The 13,535-nt window shown below is 38.7% G+C and overlaps 1 protein-coding gene across 1 annotated transcript in view; it reads right to left on the bottom strand.

Moving 5' to 3' along the window:
- The window catches only part of LOC150080262 (tick defensin 2-like), a 34,483-nt gene extending 21,403 nt beyond the window's left edge, over positions 1–13,080 (bottom strand). The window contains exons 1-2 of the mRNA XM_090382105.1: positions 12,865–13,080; positions 239–325 (exon numbers count right to left, since the gene is read on the bottom strand). Of these exons, the coding sequence (XP_090238231.1) occupies positions 239–290 (52 nt within the window). The 5' untranslated portion in view covers positions 291–325; positions 12,865–13,080. The remainder of the gene's footprint in view (positions 1–238; positions 326–12,864) is intronic.
- Positions 13,081–13,535: the final 455 nt, after the last annotated feature.

Raw genomic sequence — 13,535 nt, 5'->3', positions numbered from 1 at the left:
CTTTTAATTTTTGTTAGAAATATATTTGTGGTAGAATTCCAGTAAATAAGCTATACTAGATTTCTATTGAATAAAAAACGAAAGGTTCTGTCTTAAGTTTAAAAATATGGATTTCTAATAATATTTGCTTCTAATTTCACTAATACCTAACGGATTTTTCTGTTCCTATTTTGTTGTTATTGTAGAGAAATTTTGAATATTATAATATAGAGTATGTAAATTAGGTGTGCTGTCTTACCAAAGGAACCCAATGCAAGTATCACAATCATTATAACAACAATCGCCTTCATTTTGACAGAGAAGTTCAATATTTTTTATATATAACCTGAAAAGTTAAAGAAAGTGAAATATTAGTATTATTTGGAAAGGATTAAGTCTAATATTAATATTTAAGAATCATATATAAAGGAAAAATATTTCATTGTATATTATCTAAACGAGTGGTCCCGGAGTGGAAAAGGCATCCATTGGGAACCACTCGGGGTAATTTTTATGACACCATTAACAGGAGTGCTACTTCAGAACCCAGCATTTCTAAACTAGTTGAGTCACATTAAATTAATGGATATCATTAGAAGTGCTTTTTTAAAATAAATATATCAATGTACTCAGGTTGATCATTTAATTTGCCAAATGGCAACATTACTGTAAAAAGTGAGCTGCTGGTATGTGGCAGGAGAATATGTCTGACAGAGTTACAAGTTCTCACTGCCTGGTAATTGCAAAGTTGCCTAAGTTACTTTCTGTAAGTGGTGTTTTATGAGCTCTATAATGGATGACTTCAAGACAGAGAAACGTGTGTCAAAGGATATGGAATCCAGCGAACATAGATTCGCGATATTTTAAGGTGATCTAACTGCCATATAAGATTAAAATCCTCCTGCTTAGATGAAGCTGCAATTTTCTTGTTTCTTCTGTAATTGCTGGCCGTTCTGCAATAACTTTGGGGTGGTGGAAGCCTTTGCTGTCCAGACTGAAACTCAGAATTTTTAACCTGTGCCGCTTAAAAACCACAGCTTTCTTAAAACACTAAATCTCTGACATTTTCTCACAACCACTGTAGTGAAGACCATGTAGTGAAGTTGCTATAACCACAGTCCTCCCCATACTGGGTGCAAAAGACCTGAGTTTGAATTCTATCAATGACACAATGAATTTTTAAGGACCTTTTTCACAATGTGGCTCATTTGGGCTCAGGGAAGGGTTAGCATTAGCATTAGTCCAGGCATATGATGCAAGAAATCAAGCTTATACAGCATCAGCCAAAAAAAAAAAAAAAAAAAAAAACATTTCGCCCATCCGGTCACTCCAAATGTTTGCCTAAGTGTCATAGACAGACCTTCAAAACTCGGAAACCAAGAATTTCCGGAACTACGTTGATATAGAATATTTTTATTGTCTACATACGCCTAGTTCATCCTTAAATTTATTTAAGCTATCAGCTTCCACAACAACAGATGGAAGTCTGTTTCAACAATCAACACCCGCTGGCTAAAGGCAAACTTCCGCACATCTATTCTACAAGTGTCTTTCCTCAATTTGAATCTATACCCCCTCAGGTTCTTAACCTGAACAAGCAAAAGTATCTCGTCAGCATTGGGCCTGCTCAAACCATTCAGGGCCTTATACACCTCAATCATATCACCTCGCAGGTGCCTAGTTTACAGATGCTGCAACTTGTAGAACCTAAGCCTCTCTTCGTAAGCGCACCCATTTGTTCCTCTCACCAATCTTGTTGCCCTTCTCTGTGCTCGTTCTAGCAACTCTACATCCTTCCTAAAATGAGGCCTCCAGACCTGTACGCAGTACTTAAGGTGTGACATGACCATTGCCCTATACAAAGGGATAATCACCTCCTTGTCTCTGCTAGCAAAATTCCTATATACCATTGACAAAACTCCATGACCTGCTCTGGCAGCCCGTCTGCACTGCTCAGAGAACTTCATATCTCATTGCACAATTACCCCCAGGTTTTTTTCATTCTCCACCTCCCTGAGTGTAGTACCACACAATTGTTACATTTCTCTTGGGATACTGCTACCCATATGTACTACTTTGCATTTGTCAATGTTAAGCTTCGGTTGCCACTTCTCAGTCCATCTGCCTAACTTTTCTAGATCTTGTTGCAGTAGCATACTGTCTTTACTGTCATTAACAACCCTGCCAACCTTTGTATCATCTGCAAATTTGGATATTAAGCCTGATATACCTTCATCGATATTATTCATAAATACCCAAAACAACAATGGGCCCAGCACCGAACCCTGGGGGAATCCACTAATAACATTTACTACTACTCTGCCATCTCCCACTCAACTATCCATCTATCCAATGCGGCTACTTGCTCTTAATGCCATACCACTCTAATTTGTACAGCAGTCTTGAATGTGCAACAGTATCAAAAGCTTTCCTGAAATCCAAGTATATGATATCAAAATTATTTTTTGCATCCAGTTCCTTTGTGACCACGTCGTAGTATCCAATCAAATTGGTCAGACAAGTCTTCCCCTTAACAAATCCATGTTGTATCTGAACCATTACTGCTGTCTTGTCTAGGTGATCCTGTACCACCTCTTTAACCAGTGACTCCAATATTTTCCCCGGAACAAAAGTTAAACTAACGGGTCTATAATTATGTGTGTCACCCTTTGAATCCCCTTTGTGAATTGGGGATACTTTTACACAACTCCAGTCCACGGGACTGCATCTGAATCTAAAGATGCTCTCATGATTATGGCTAAGTGTTTGCTAACTTTCCTCGCTGCCTCCATCAATATAACTGGATAGATTCCATCTTCCTCAGGTGCCTTTTTATGTTTAACTTCAACAATTTTTCCTCCATTTTGCTCTCAGTTATTACAAAATCACTGAACTCTCTGTGAGAGTTCGATAAACTACTGGCATTCCCCTCCTTTAATAACTCTTCATGCGTGAATGTAGTTGTAAAATACTCATTCAGTTTATCAGCTACTTGAGCAGGATCATCAATAGTTGAACCTCTATGTTAAGGGGACCAATCCCATTCACAGAATTTACATCAGTAAAGAACTCTTTTCTGTTTTTCCAAAGATTTCTCGTAATCTGCCTTTACCTGCCTTTGTGATTTGATTACATACTATTTTATATCTGCTGTAGGCTTCTGTGTTGCCTGATAATTTATATGCATTCCACGCATTTTCCTTCTCTGCCACGAGCCTCAATAATTCATCTGACATACATTTAGGCCTGAACCATGAACAGTATTTCTTAGTTGGTATGAAAAGCTCAGTAGCCTCCAAGATTAAGTCACTGAAGGCTTCCTGTTTAGAATTCACCGTTGTTAACCTTATCAGTTGATCCCACTGAAATCCCATAAATTTAAAAACTGACTGAGACCACTGTAGTCACGTTTACGAAAGCAAAAACCCTTCCCTTTACCCTTGATAGTAGTTATATCTTTAAGTAAATCCCACATCAGTACACTGTGATCACTGTCATCTAGTGATTCCTTTATCTGTAGATTCTTAATTCATGAATAATCACTGCTGATAATGAGATAAAGAGTATCACTCCATCTGGTTGCCCCCCGCACATGTTGCTGTAGAAAACAGCAGAAAAAAGGTATCGGTAAGGGTATCAAATCCATGTGTTACAAGTTGCAGCTCCGCTGAACGAGAAGTTTTTTAGCCATATTTAGCCGCTTTATTGACCAATTGTTACATCAAATTATTTTCTATAAGTAGCTTATAGACCTAGTCAGGATCGTTAGTTATTCTGAATTGAGACAGCGAGATTTGGAAGTTAATTAATACTTAAGTGTCCGTAGATTTACAGCTCGTAACTTTCCGCCTTTGTTATACGATACGTTATATCCCGAACTAGATAGGGTTAGTAAGTATAGTATAGTATAGTATATAATATCATATTGTCAATTAATCAGTAAAATCTATTAATTTTCTTAAACTTCGTGGTCAATTAAATTGTACTTTTAACTAAATACGTATAACGACTTAGATTACAAACGTAACATAATTAATTAATACATAACTTGATACGGAAGTTATATAAAGGGAACTCGTAGATAATACTTGACACTGAAAAATATATATAGTGTTATAACTGTGTTGTGATACAAGTTTAGAGTTATACTTTTGTACTGAAATTGAAATTTTATTAAAATTAAATCAAAATCATGACTCAGACAAGAGCAGCAAAGCAAAAGGCTCAAGCTAATGGGAGTGCTGTGGCTTCCAGGAGAACTGAGGGGGGCAGTTGCCCTCTGAATCACAGCCTTTTAAAATGCACTGCTTGCATGATGTTTATGGACAGTCGGGTACGGGACATGATATTGCCATAGGGGATGTCTTTGTGTGTGCGCGATGCAAGGAGTATAACGAAATCAGGCGACAACTCAGCGTTCTTATGGACCTATATGAGAGCTTGAAGGACAGGGTGGATGCCCTCGAAGTAACTAAATTGAGGGGCCCATCAAGCTCTCAGCTGCTCACATCAATGCCAGAGCTTGCACTTGGTCATCATGCAACACAGCAGCAACCCCCAAGGCAGAATGCGCTGGTCCCACAGGAACTACAAGTTGTTGATGACTCTGTTGTCAAGGTTCGGGGAACATGCTTTGTAAAAAGGACAGGTGGAACAGGACCAGGGTATGTCTGCCAGGGGCAAAGATTGATGACGTTGTACAGCGGATATCATCTTTTAAGGGCAAAAAAGGTGATATAGTTGTACACGTTGGCACTAAGGATATTAAGAGTAGGATACGGGCAGAATTACTTAACAAGTACAGGTCACTGTTCAAAAAAAGACGTGAATTAGGGTTGAATTTGAAAGTGTCTGCAATTCTGCCCAGACACGATAGGAGGGAGTATATGATGAGAGCCTTGTCGATCAATTCGGCCCTGGAAAGATTGTGAAAGGCTCAAGGGATAGAATTTTTTTCGGCCTGATCTGTACTTGTTAACACGAGAGACTGTTTCTACAGGGATGGGATACACTTAAATAGAAAGGATGCAAGAATATTTGCTATGCTGTGGAGGCAGTGTTATGTGGGTCGGAAAACTGCTAGCTGGGGGGGGATACAAGGACTAATAGATTAACAGTGGCCACTGGCAGAGATGAGAGCGATTCTTGCACTGCTACTATTGGAATGAGCAGAAGCCTGAAAACAAGATGCAGGATGTTTCAGAGACTGCTGGGAGTCATTGCGGTACAAGTAAACACATGTGTTGTGTTAGGGTAGCTAAGAATAGGAACAGGTGCATACTTGCGTGTACACCAACGCTAGGAATTTGGTAAATAAATTTGATGAATTTGAGGTATTGCTCAAAACATCAAAGGCGGATATTGTTGGAATATCAGAGACATGGTGTCACACAGATATAAGGAATGCAGATCTGGAATTAGGGGAGTACAACTTCTTCAGAAAGGATAGACAGGACAGGAAGGGAGGAGGGGTTATGCTATTAGTTAAGAAACACATAAAATCCAAGGAAGTGAAGCCAGTCGACATTGCTGGACAGTGCAGTGTCGAGTCAGTTTGGTGTGGCATAAGCATTGGGAGATCAAAATTGAGAGTAGGAGTGTGCTATAGGCCTAATTACTCTGATGAGTATAATAAGAAAATGTACAGGGAAATAGAGTGGGCCAGTAAATCAGAGAGTCTTATAATGGGGGATTTTAATTTCCCAGATTTTGACTGGAATTTGTGGGCTGATCACTCACACACTGGCAACACTTTTGTGGTTTTATTGGATGATTGTTTTCTACATCAGCATGTTCGGGAGGCAACTAGAAAGACTAATACTCTTGATTTGATTATCAGTAGTGATTCATCATGCGTTAAGAATATGCAGATAAATGAACCACTAGGTGGCAGTGATCACAGTGTGCTGAAGTGGGATTTACTCAAAGAAGTAACCACCATCAGGGGTAAGGGGAAAGGTTATTGCTTTCGTCAAGGCGACTACGATAGTCTGAGACAGTATTTAAATTCTATACAGTGGGACCAACTGATGATGTTACCAACAGCAAATTCAAAATGGGAAACATTCAAAGAACTTATCTTGGAAGCTACTAGGCTTTACATACCAATTGAGAAATATTGTTCAAGGTTTAGGCCTAAATCGATGTCAGATGAACTAATGAGGCATATGGCAGAGAAGAAAAATGCATGGGATACATACAAATTAACACATGACACAGAAGCCTATGATAGATACAAGTTGATCTGTAACCAAGTTTCAAGGGTAGGTTAGGCAGGCAAAGGCAGATTACGAGAAATCCTTGGCAAGGGATGCGAAGAAAACAGCAAAGAGTTCTTTACTTATGTAACCTCTAGAAGGAAGGGGATGAATCAGATTGGTCCACTTGATATCGATGGGTCAACTGTTGATGATCCTGCTCAGGTAGCTAACAAACTAAATGAATATTTTGCATCGATATTCACACATGAGTAGTTATTCAGCGAGGGGAATGCCAGAGGTGTATTCAACTCTGGCAGTAAGCTAGAAAATCTTGTAATAACTGAGAGTAAATTGGAGGAGAAATTGTTGAAGATAAACACAAGAAAGGCACCTGGGGTGGATGGGATCTATCCAGTTATATTAAAGGAGGCAGCAAAGGAAGTAAGCAAACCCTTAGCTATAATTATGAGAGCTTCCTTGGACTCAGAGGAGGTACCCATGGACTGGAGATGTGCAAATGTGACCCCAATTCACAAAGGAGAATCAAAGGCTGACACAAGTAATTATAGACCTGTGAGTTTAACTTCTGTTCCCGGAAAATTAATGGAGGCACTGGTTAAAGAAGCACTGCAGGATCATCTAGACAAGACTTCAGTTATAGTTCGGACACAGCATGGTTTTGTTAAGGGGAAGTCTTGCCTGACCAATTTGATTGGATACTATGATGCAGTCACAAAAGAACTGGATGCAGGGAATAACTTTGATATTATTAAATCTTAGAAAGGCTTTTGATACTGTTGCACATGGAAGACTGCTGCACAAATTGGAGCAGTGTGGCATTGGAGGCAAATTGCTGCTATGGATAAAGGGGTGGTTGAGGGGGAGAAGACAGAGAGTGGTAATCAATGGACACTGCTCATCGTGGACTAATCTTATTAGTGGAGTCGCTCAGGGTTCAGTATTGGGTCCATTATTGTTTTCTGTATTTATAAATGTTATTGATGATGGTATATCAAGCTTAATATCCAAGTTTGCAGACGATACAAAAGTTGGCAGTGTGGGTAAGGACACTATTGACGCTTTGCTGCTGCAACAGGATCTGGAAAGGTTGAGCAGATGGGCCGAGATTTGGCAAATGAAGTTTAACATTGACAAATGTAAAGTGCTTCATATGGGAAACCGCAACTCCAGAGCAACGTCTCAACTCTGTGGTACTACGCTGACAGTGGTATAGAATGAAAAGGACCTGGGGTAATTGTGCAGGCAGATATGAAGTTCTCTGAGCAGTGCAGACGAGCTGGAAGAGTAGTTCATGGTGTCTTGTCAATGATATACAGGAATTTCTCTTGCAGGGATAGGGAGGTGATTATTTCCTTGTATAAGGCAATGGTCAGGCCACACCTTGAGTACTGTATACAGGTCTGGAGGCCTCATTTCAAGAAGGATGTAGAGCTGCTGGAACGAGTACAGAGAAGCGCAACAAGATTAGTGAATGGAACAAAGGGTTGCTCTTACGAAGAAAGGCTTAAATTTTGCAAATTGCAGTGTCTGGAGACTAGGCACCGGCGAGGTGATCTGATAGAGGTGTATAAAGCCTTGAATGGTTTGAGCATGCTCAATGCTGATGGGATTCTTCCTCTTGCTCAGAATAATCACCTGAGAGGGCATAAATTCAAATTGAGAAAAAACAGATGTAGGATAGATGTGCGGAAGTTTGTATTTAGCCAGCGGGTAGTTGGTCGGTGGAACAGACTTCCATCCCTTGTCGTGGAAGTTGATAGCCAAATAAACTTAAATAAATTTAAGGCTCAGCTGGACAGGTATTTCCAACGAACGGAGGGGTGATGTGGAAGTTTTTTTTTTAATGGACTGATGCTGCATAAGCTTGCTGTCTTTCATCATATGCCTCTACTAATGCTAATGCTAAAACAATCCTCCAATAAATCCACAAAAGTCTTGTTAGCGTGCGAGTAACCAACCCACAAGTTCCAGTCAATATCTGGAAAGTTAAAATCCCCCATTACAAGGCATTCTGATTTACTGGCCCACTCTATTTCTCTGCACAACTGTTCGTTGTACTCATTAGAGTCATTTGGGCCTATAAAACTCCTACTCTCATTTTCCTTTTCCCAGTGTTTATGTCACACTAAACAGACTCAACATTGTACTGTTCACTTATGTCAAACGGATGCACTTTCTTAAATTTTCTTAATTAACAGCATAACCCCTCCTGTCTTCCTACTCTGTCTATCATTTCTGTACACATTATACTTCTCAATTTCCAATTCTGCACTGCTTATATCTGTGTGACAACATGTCTCAGATATCCCGACAATATCTGCCTTTGATGCCTTGATCAGAACTTCGAATTCATCAAATTTATTTACTGTTCTTCTAGCATTGGTGTACATGCAAGTATACATTCACCTGTTCTTACTCTTAGTTACACTAACACAATTCATGTATTTATCTGTTCCATGATGACTTCCAGCAGCTCTTGATGTTCCCAGCAACTTGCTCTCTAGGCTGCTACTCATTCCAATAGAAACGGTGCAAGAATCACTTTGGCCTCTGCCAAATCTGCGGCTACCGTTAATCTTTTGGTCTGTGAATCCCCTAATCTTGCAGTTCTCCGACCCACCTAACACTGCTTTACTAGCATCAGCAAATATTCTTACACCCTTTTTACAGTGTGTGCAAAATTTTAGGACCAGTCAGATTTTCCCCTGTAGCTTCTCATAGGAGTGGCCTGGATATGGAGAAAAGCATACCAAAGGAACTTCGTGAGGTACAGAAATGATGAAGGAAACAACACTGACACAACAACGAAAACAAAACGGTAGAGAAGGACTTTATTGAAAAATGGCAACATAGCACTGGCTGCCATGATACAGATGCCTCACTGCCAAAGATGGAACATAGGGAAGAGGTGGTCCTCAGTAGGAGTTATGGCCACCCCTTATGTCGATGCAGGCTTTGCACAGCCTGTTCATACTTAGAACAATGTTTTTGATAAGTTCTTGCTGCAAAATCGTCCATTCCTCTGTCAGCGCCATCTTCAGCTGGTAAACATTTTGTGGTGGGTGTGCATGTGCCTCTAGGCGTCTCTCTAGAGCGTCCCATATGTGTTCGATGGTATTTAGATCAGTAGTACGGGCAGGCCAATCCATACGAACAATGTCCTCGCTTTCCAAAAGCATATGATTGCTGCAGTGTGATGAGGTGTGGGGTTATTATTCATAAACACGAACTCGGGGCCAATGGCACCTCGGATTAGACGCACATGGGGAAGGATTACCTCAGTACAGTAGTGTGCACCGGTTACAGTACCGCCTTCCAGTATCTGGAGTTGTGTACGTCCATCCAGGATAACGCCTACACAGACGAGAACACCTCGATCGCCATATCGATCCCTTTCAGTGATGTTTGCGAGGGGATACCGTGTGTCAACCTCTCGCCAGATTACCTTACGTCCAATCGCTGCTGACACTGAATCTACTCTCATCAGTAAAGAGTACCTTAAGTAAAGATTTTGTGGTTGTGACCTTTAGAAATAGTGTTAGTCCTTAAGTTTTGCACACGTATATATTTAAGTATATGCCATCCTTGTAGGTGCAGTCTCTCCTGTTAGCAAGCACAGACCAGGCTGAAAAAAAATTTACCCCATCGGCCTTGCACAGTCTATCCAGGGCCGAATTGATTGACAAGGCTCTCATCATATACTCTCTCATATGGTGTCTGGGCAGAATTGCAGACACTTTCAAATTTAACCCTAACTCCCGACTTTTTTAACATCATTGACCTGTACTTGTTAAGTAAATCTGAAGATCTCTTACTCTTAAGGTCATTAGTGCCAACGCCTACAACAATATCACCTTTTGTGCCCTTCAAAGATGATATCTGGCCTACGTAATCAACTCTCGCCCGTGGCAGACTTTGGTCAGCCCTTGGTCCTGTTCCCGCTTTGGTTTTTGCATAATATATTCCCCGTATCCCTGAAATAAGAGTCACCAACAATAACTACTTCCTGTGGGACCATCGCATTCTGCCTTGTAGATTGCTGATGCACAGAGTGAGCTATGGTGTTGAGTTAGGCAGCTGAGAGCTTGATGGGTCCCTCATATTAATTTATTTGAGGGCATATACCCTACACGGAAATTTGCCTTTAGACAGCGGATGGTTGATTGGTTGAACAAACTTCCATCTGTCGTTGTAGAAGTTGATAGCTTAAATAGATTCAAGGCAGAAGTAGACAAACATTTGGAGCGAGTGGATGGGTGAAGAAAGTTTTTATTTTGGTTGATGCTATATAAGCTGAAGCTATATTTTTTGCATCATGTGCCTTTACTAATGCTAATGCTTCACCTCAAACTCTTATAGACACCCATCAGCTAGCACACACAAAGACATCCTTCTTGGCTAGATCATGTCCTGTTCTAGAAAGGTCTGGAAATATTTCACATTTCGCACATATATTTTATACTGGTGCGTTGGAGAATATCTCCCCCTTCGGTTCTCCCGCGAGTCACAGTATTACCGCTGCTTTGTGCTCGCTGCTTTGTTGCTCTAGTTAAGTATAATTTAATTAACAATGAAACTTAATACGATTAATAAATTTTGCTGATTAATTGATAATACTATACTAATCTAACAGATTTCTAATACAGTGCTACGTATTTCGATATTTAGTTTTCGTTAAACCTTACGCTATGAAGTTTGAGATTTACGTTAGGCTATTCCGTATCGTATAACAATGGCGGAAAATTACGAACAGTAAGTTATACGGACACTAAGTATTACCTTTCAAATTTGCTATCTAAATTCAAATAAACCAAGGAGCTTGACTAGGATTATAAAGCTACTTACAGAAAATAATTTAGTATAACAAGTCAATAAATACAATAAATATATATAAAAACAGCGTTTTCCGGAGCTGTAAAAATCTTGGCCAATATGGTAATAACCTCGTACCCAACCAATGGGTTTCATGGTTTTTCTCCCATCGTGTTTCATGCAGCAACCAGTCAAATCGAACACCGAACTTGCAAAATATGGTTTAAACAGCTGATATGCCTAAAAACCCTATAGCAATGTAACCATTTTGAACACAATGGCGTAGTGAAGTGGTCAAGCGAAGGGTACAGAAGTACACGTGCTTGAGTAACCGTAGATCCAGCCCAGGTGGCCACTAAATATGGTACTGTTCTATTAGTGAATTTCTTTGATCAAATGTGCTCTTCTCAGAGTATAAAAAGAAAATTTATTTAAAATGTTACTCCGTCTTCAGATCTTCTACTATGCAGCTCAAAGAGTTCACACTTAAAGTCAACTTTGAACTACCACACAACATATCAGAGCTTGCAACTGTGTTCATATCCTTGGACACATTCCCTTTCCTGCTACATACTGGCAGTTTACCAAAACTACAATGGCTGTACGGTGATGCTACCATTCAGCGAAGTAAATGATTAATGTGTATATGGTATGTGAAAAACGCATTATATTACAAAAGAAGCTTATAATTCCTTATTTGAGTTTCAGTTTTTAATTCCTTAAAAACTGAAGATTAAAAAAAAAATTGAAACGTGATTCCAAACTTTTAGGCGGGAGTGTAAATAAGAAAGCGTATCATGAGAATAGGAGCTGGACGTTAAAATATAATTCAGTACTTTATTTTTGAAATATCAAATACTGTAATAAATAAATTAAAATGCTGGATAACAATCTGTTACTATTTTATTAAAATAATGCTATACTTTTTTTTTCTCTTATTCATAACACAATGAGTTTTATTCATAAAACTTTGAAGTACGGTTGTTGTACAAAAGAAATGAGAGATATCAGTAACTCGTATTATCGATCAATAAATGAAAATGAACACTTTTTTTTTAAATTATTATATTTGCATTTTTTTTTCTTTTATGTTAGCGTTTGAAACATCATGCTCTGTTGGTTCATTAAAATGCAGTTGCGGAAATTAAATCGGCTCTGTGACAAGAATATTAGTAATTTTCCATTTGTCTCTCGTTTGGAGAGGTCTGTTTTAGAGTACTGTCGATGACTGGAAGCATTTCTAAAGGCTTCTTCAACAGAGGCTGTAGTTAGCCGATCTCAAGCGAGGGAGAAAGTTTCCCCCTTGAGTTATTCTTTTTTAGCCCGCACACATGCAAATCGGCCGTGAACACACTCTTGTATAGACACAATGCACGCAATATAGTCTAAGATGCTGATGCCCTTAAACCCAACAACAACAACAACAAAAACACAAATTAAAATATGTTTCATTGAACATACGCAGTATGAGTTCCCATAAACCGAAATATTCCTTAAACCGGCTCCAGTCACTCAAGGTTGCAGATTAAATTAGAAAACCAGGTAAATTTTTAAGTTAATTTAGATTATTGGAAACGAGTATTGAATTATAGCCAGCTAATGAATTAAGTTTATGTGTATTATTAATTAAGCAATACACGTTTATTGATAATATGAATACCAGATGTATATTCATGCTTCTGTTGGTTAATAAGGAATTTGGGCTTTGAAATCTTGAGTTCCTAATCGAAGTCATTTTATATAATCATTATGATTTAATTAAAGATCTTGTTTTAAGACTAAATTAAAATTCTCTTCACGCTGATGATAATAAAATTAAACAAAGTTACATCGAAAATAAACAGCATCTTACCTGAAAAAATATCGTTGCGTTTTGCCTTCTCTAAGGAAGCCAGCTCTTATTTATACCTAGATACTTCGTACCTCGGAAATGATTTGTGTTACTCTTCCTACTTTGAGTTAGGTTCCCGGGCAAGATTAAGATTGTCTGGAAACATTTCCATAAATGGTTGGCTTATTCTAGATATCATGGTCGTGTGACTCTCCTTCCCAGATAATTTCGTAGAACAGATAACCTCTACTCCATCAGGAGAAATTATATCGGAAATCTTAAATATCTTTGCAATACATGAGTTGGATACATGTACAATTATGTGTTTATGCGTAAGAACATCATATCTACATTTTATAAGTAAAACAATTGAAACGTAACTGTATAAATCAAATTCTAATTCTAACTTCAAACAGATAATAGATTTGGTTTTTGTTTACATTCAGTTTTGTTTATTGTTTACGTACATCCTTCTGCTTATGATACGAAAGATTAATTATATGATAAGAGAAAATATAACTGTGGTAAGAATAAAAAGCTTCTTTAATTTCGCACATTTCTCATGTTTTCGTATAAATCTAAGGGATATGCGTTTCTTCATTACAGTACCAGTAAACCAATGGCCAATTTAATCAAGAGTTGTAGGAGATTACAAGCCCTGAAGGTGTAGGAATATATATGGCCTGCTGGGG

The sequence above is a fragment of the Mastigoproctus giganteus genome, chromosome 9, assembly GCF_048544385.1.
Source record: "Mastigoproctus giganteus isolate SK-2022 chromosome 9, ASM4854438v1, whole genome shotgun sequence".
In the NCBI taxonomy this organism is placed as follows: domain Eukaryota; kingdom Metazoa; phylum Arthropoda; class Arachnida; order Uropygi; family Thelyphonidae; genus Mastigoproctus; species Mastigoproctus giganteus.
Note: the sequence above shows the minus strand (reverse complement) of the source record. Positions and strands in the feature narration are given on the sequence as shown.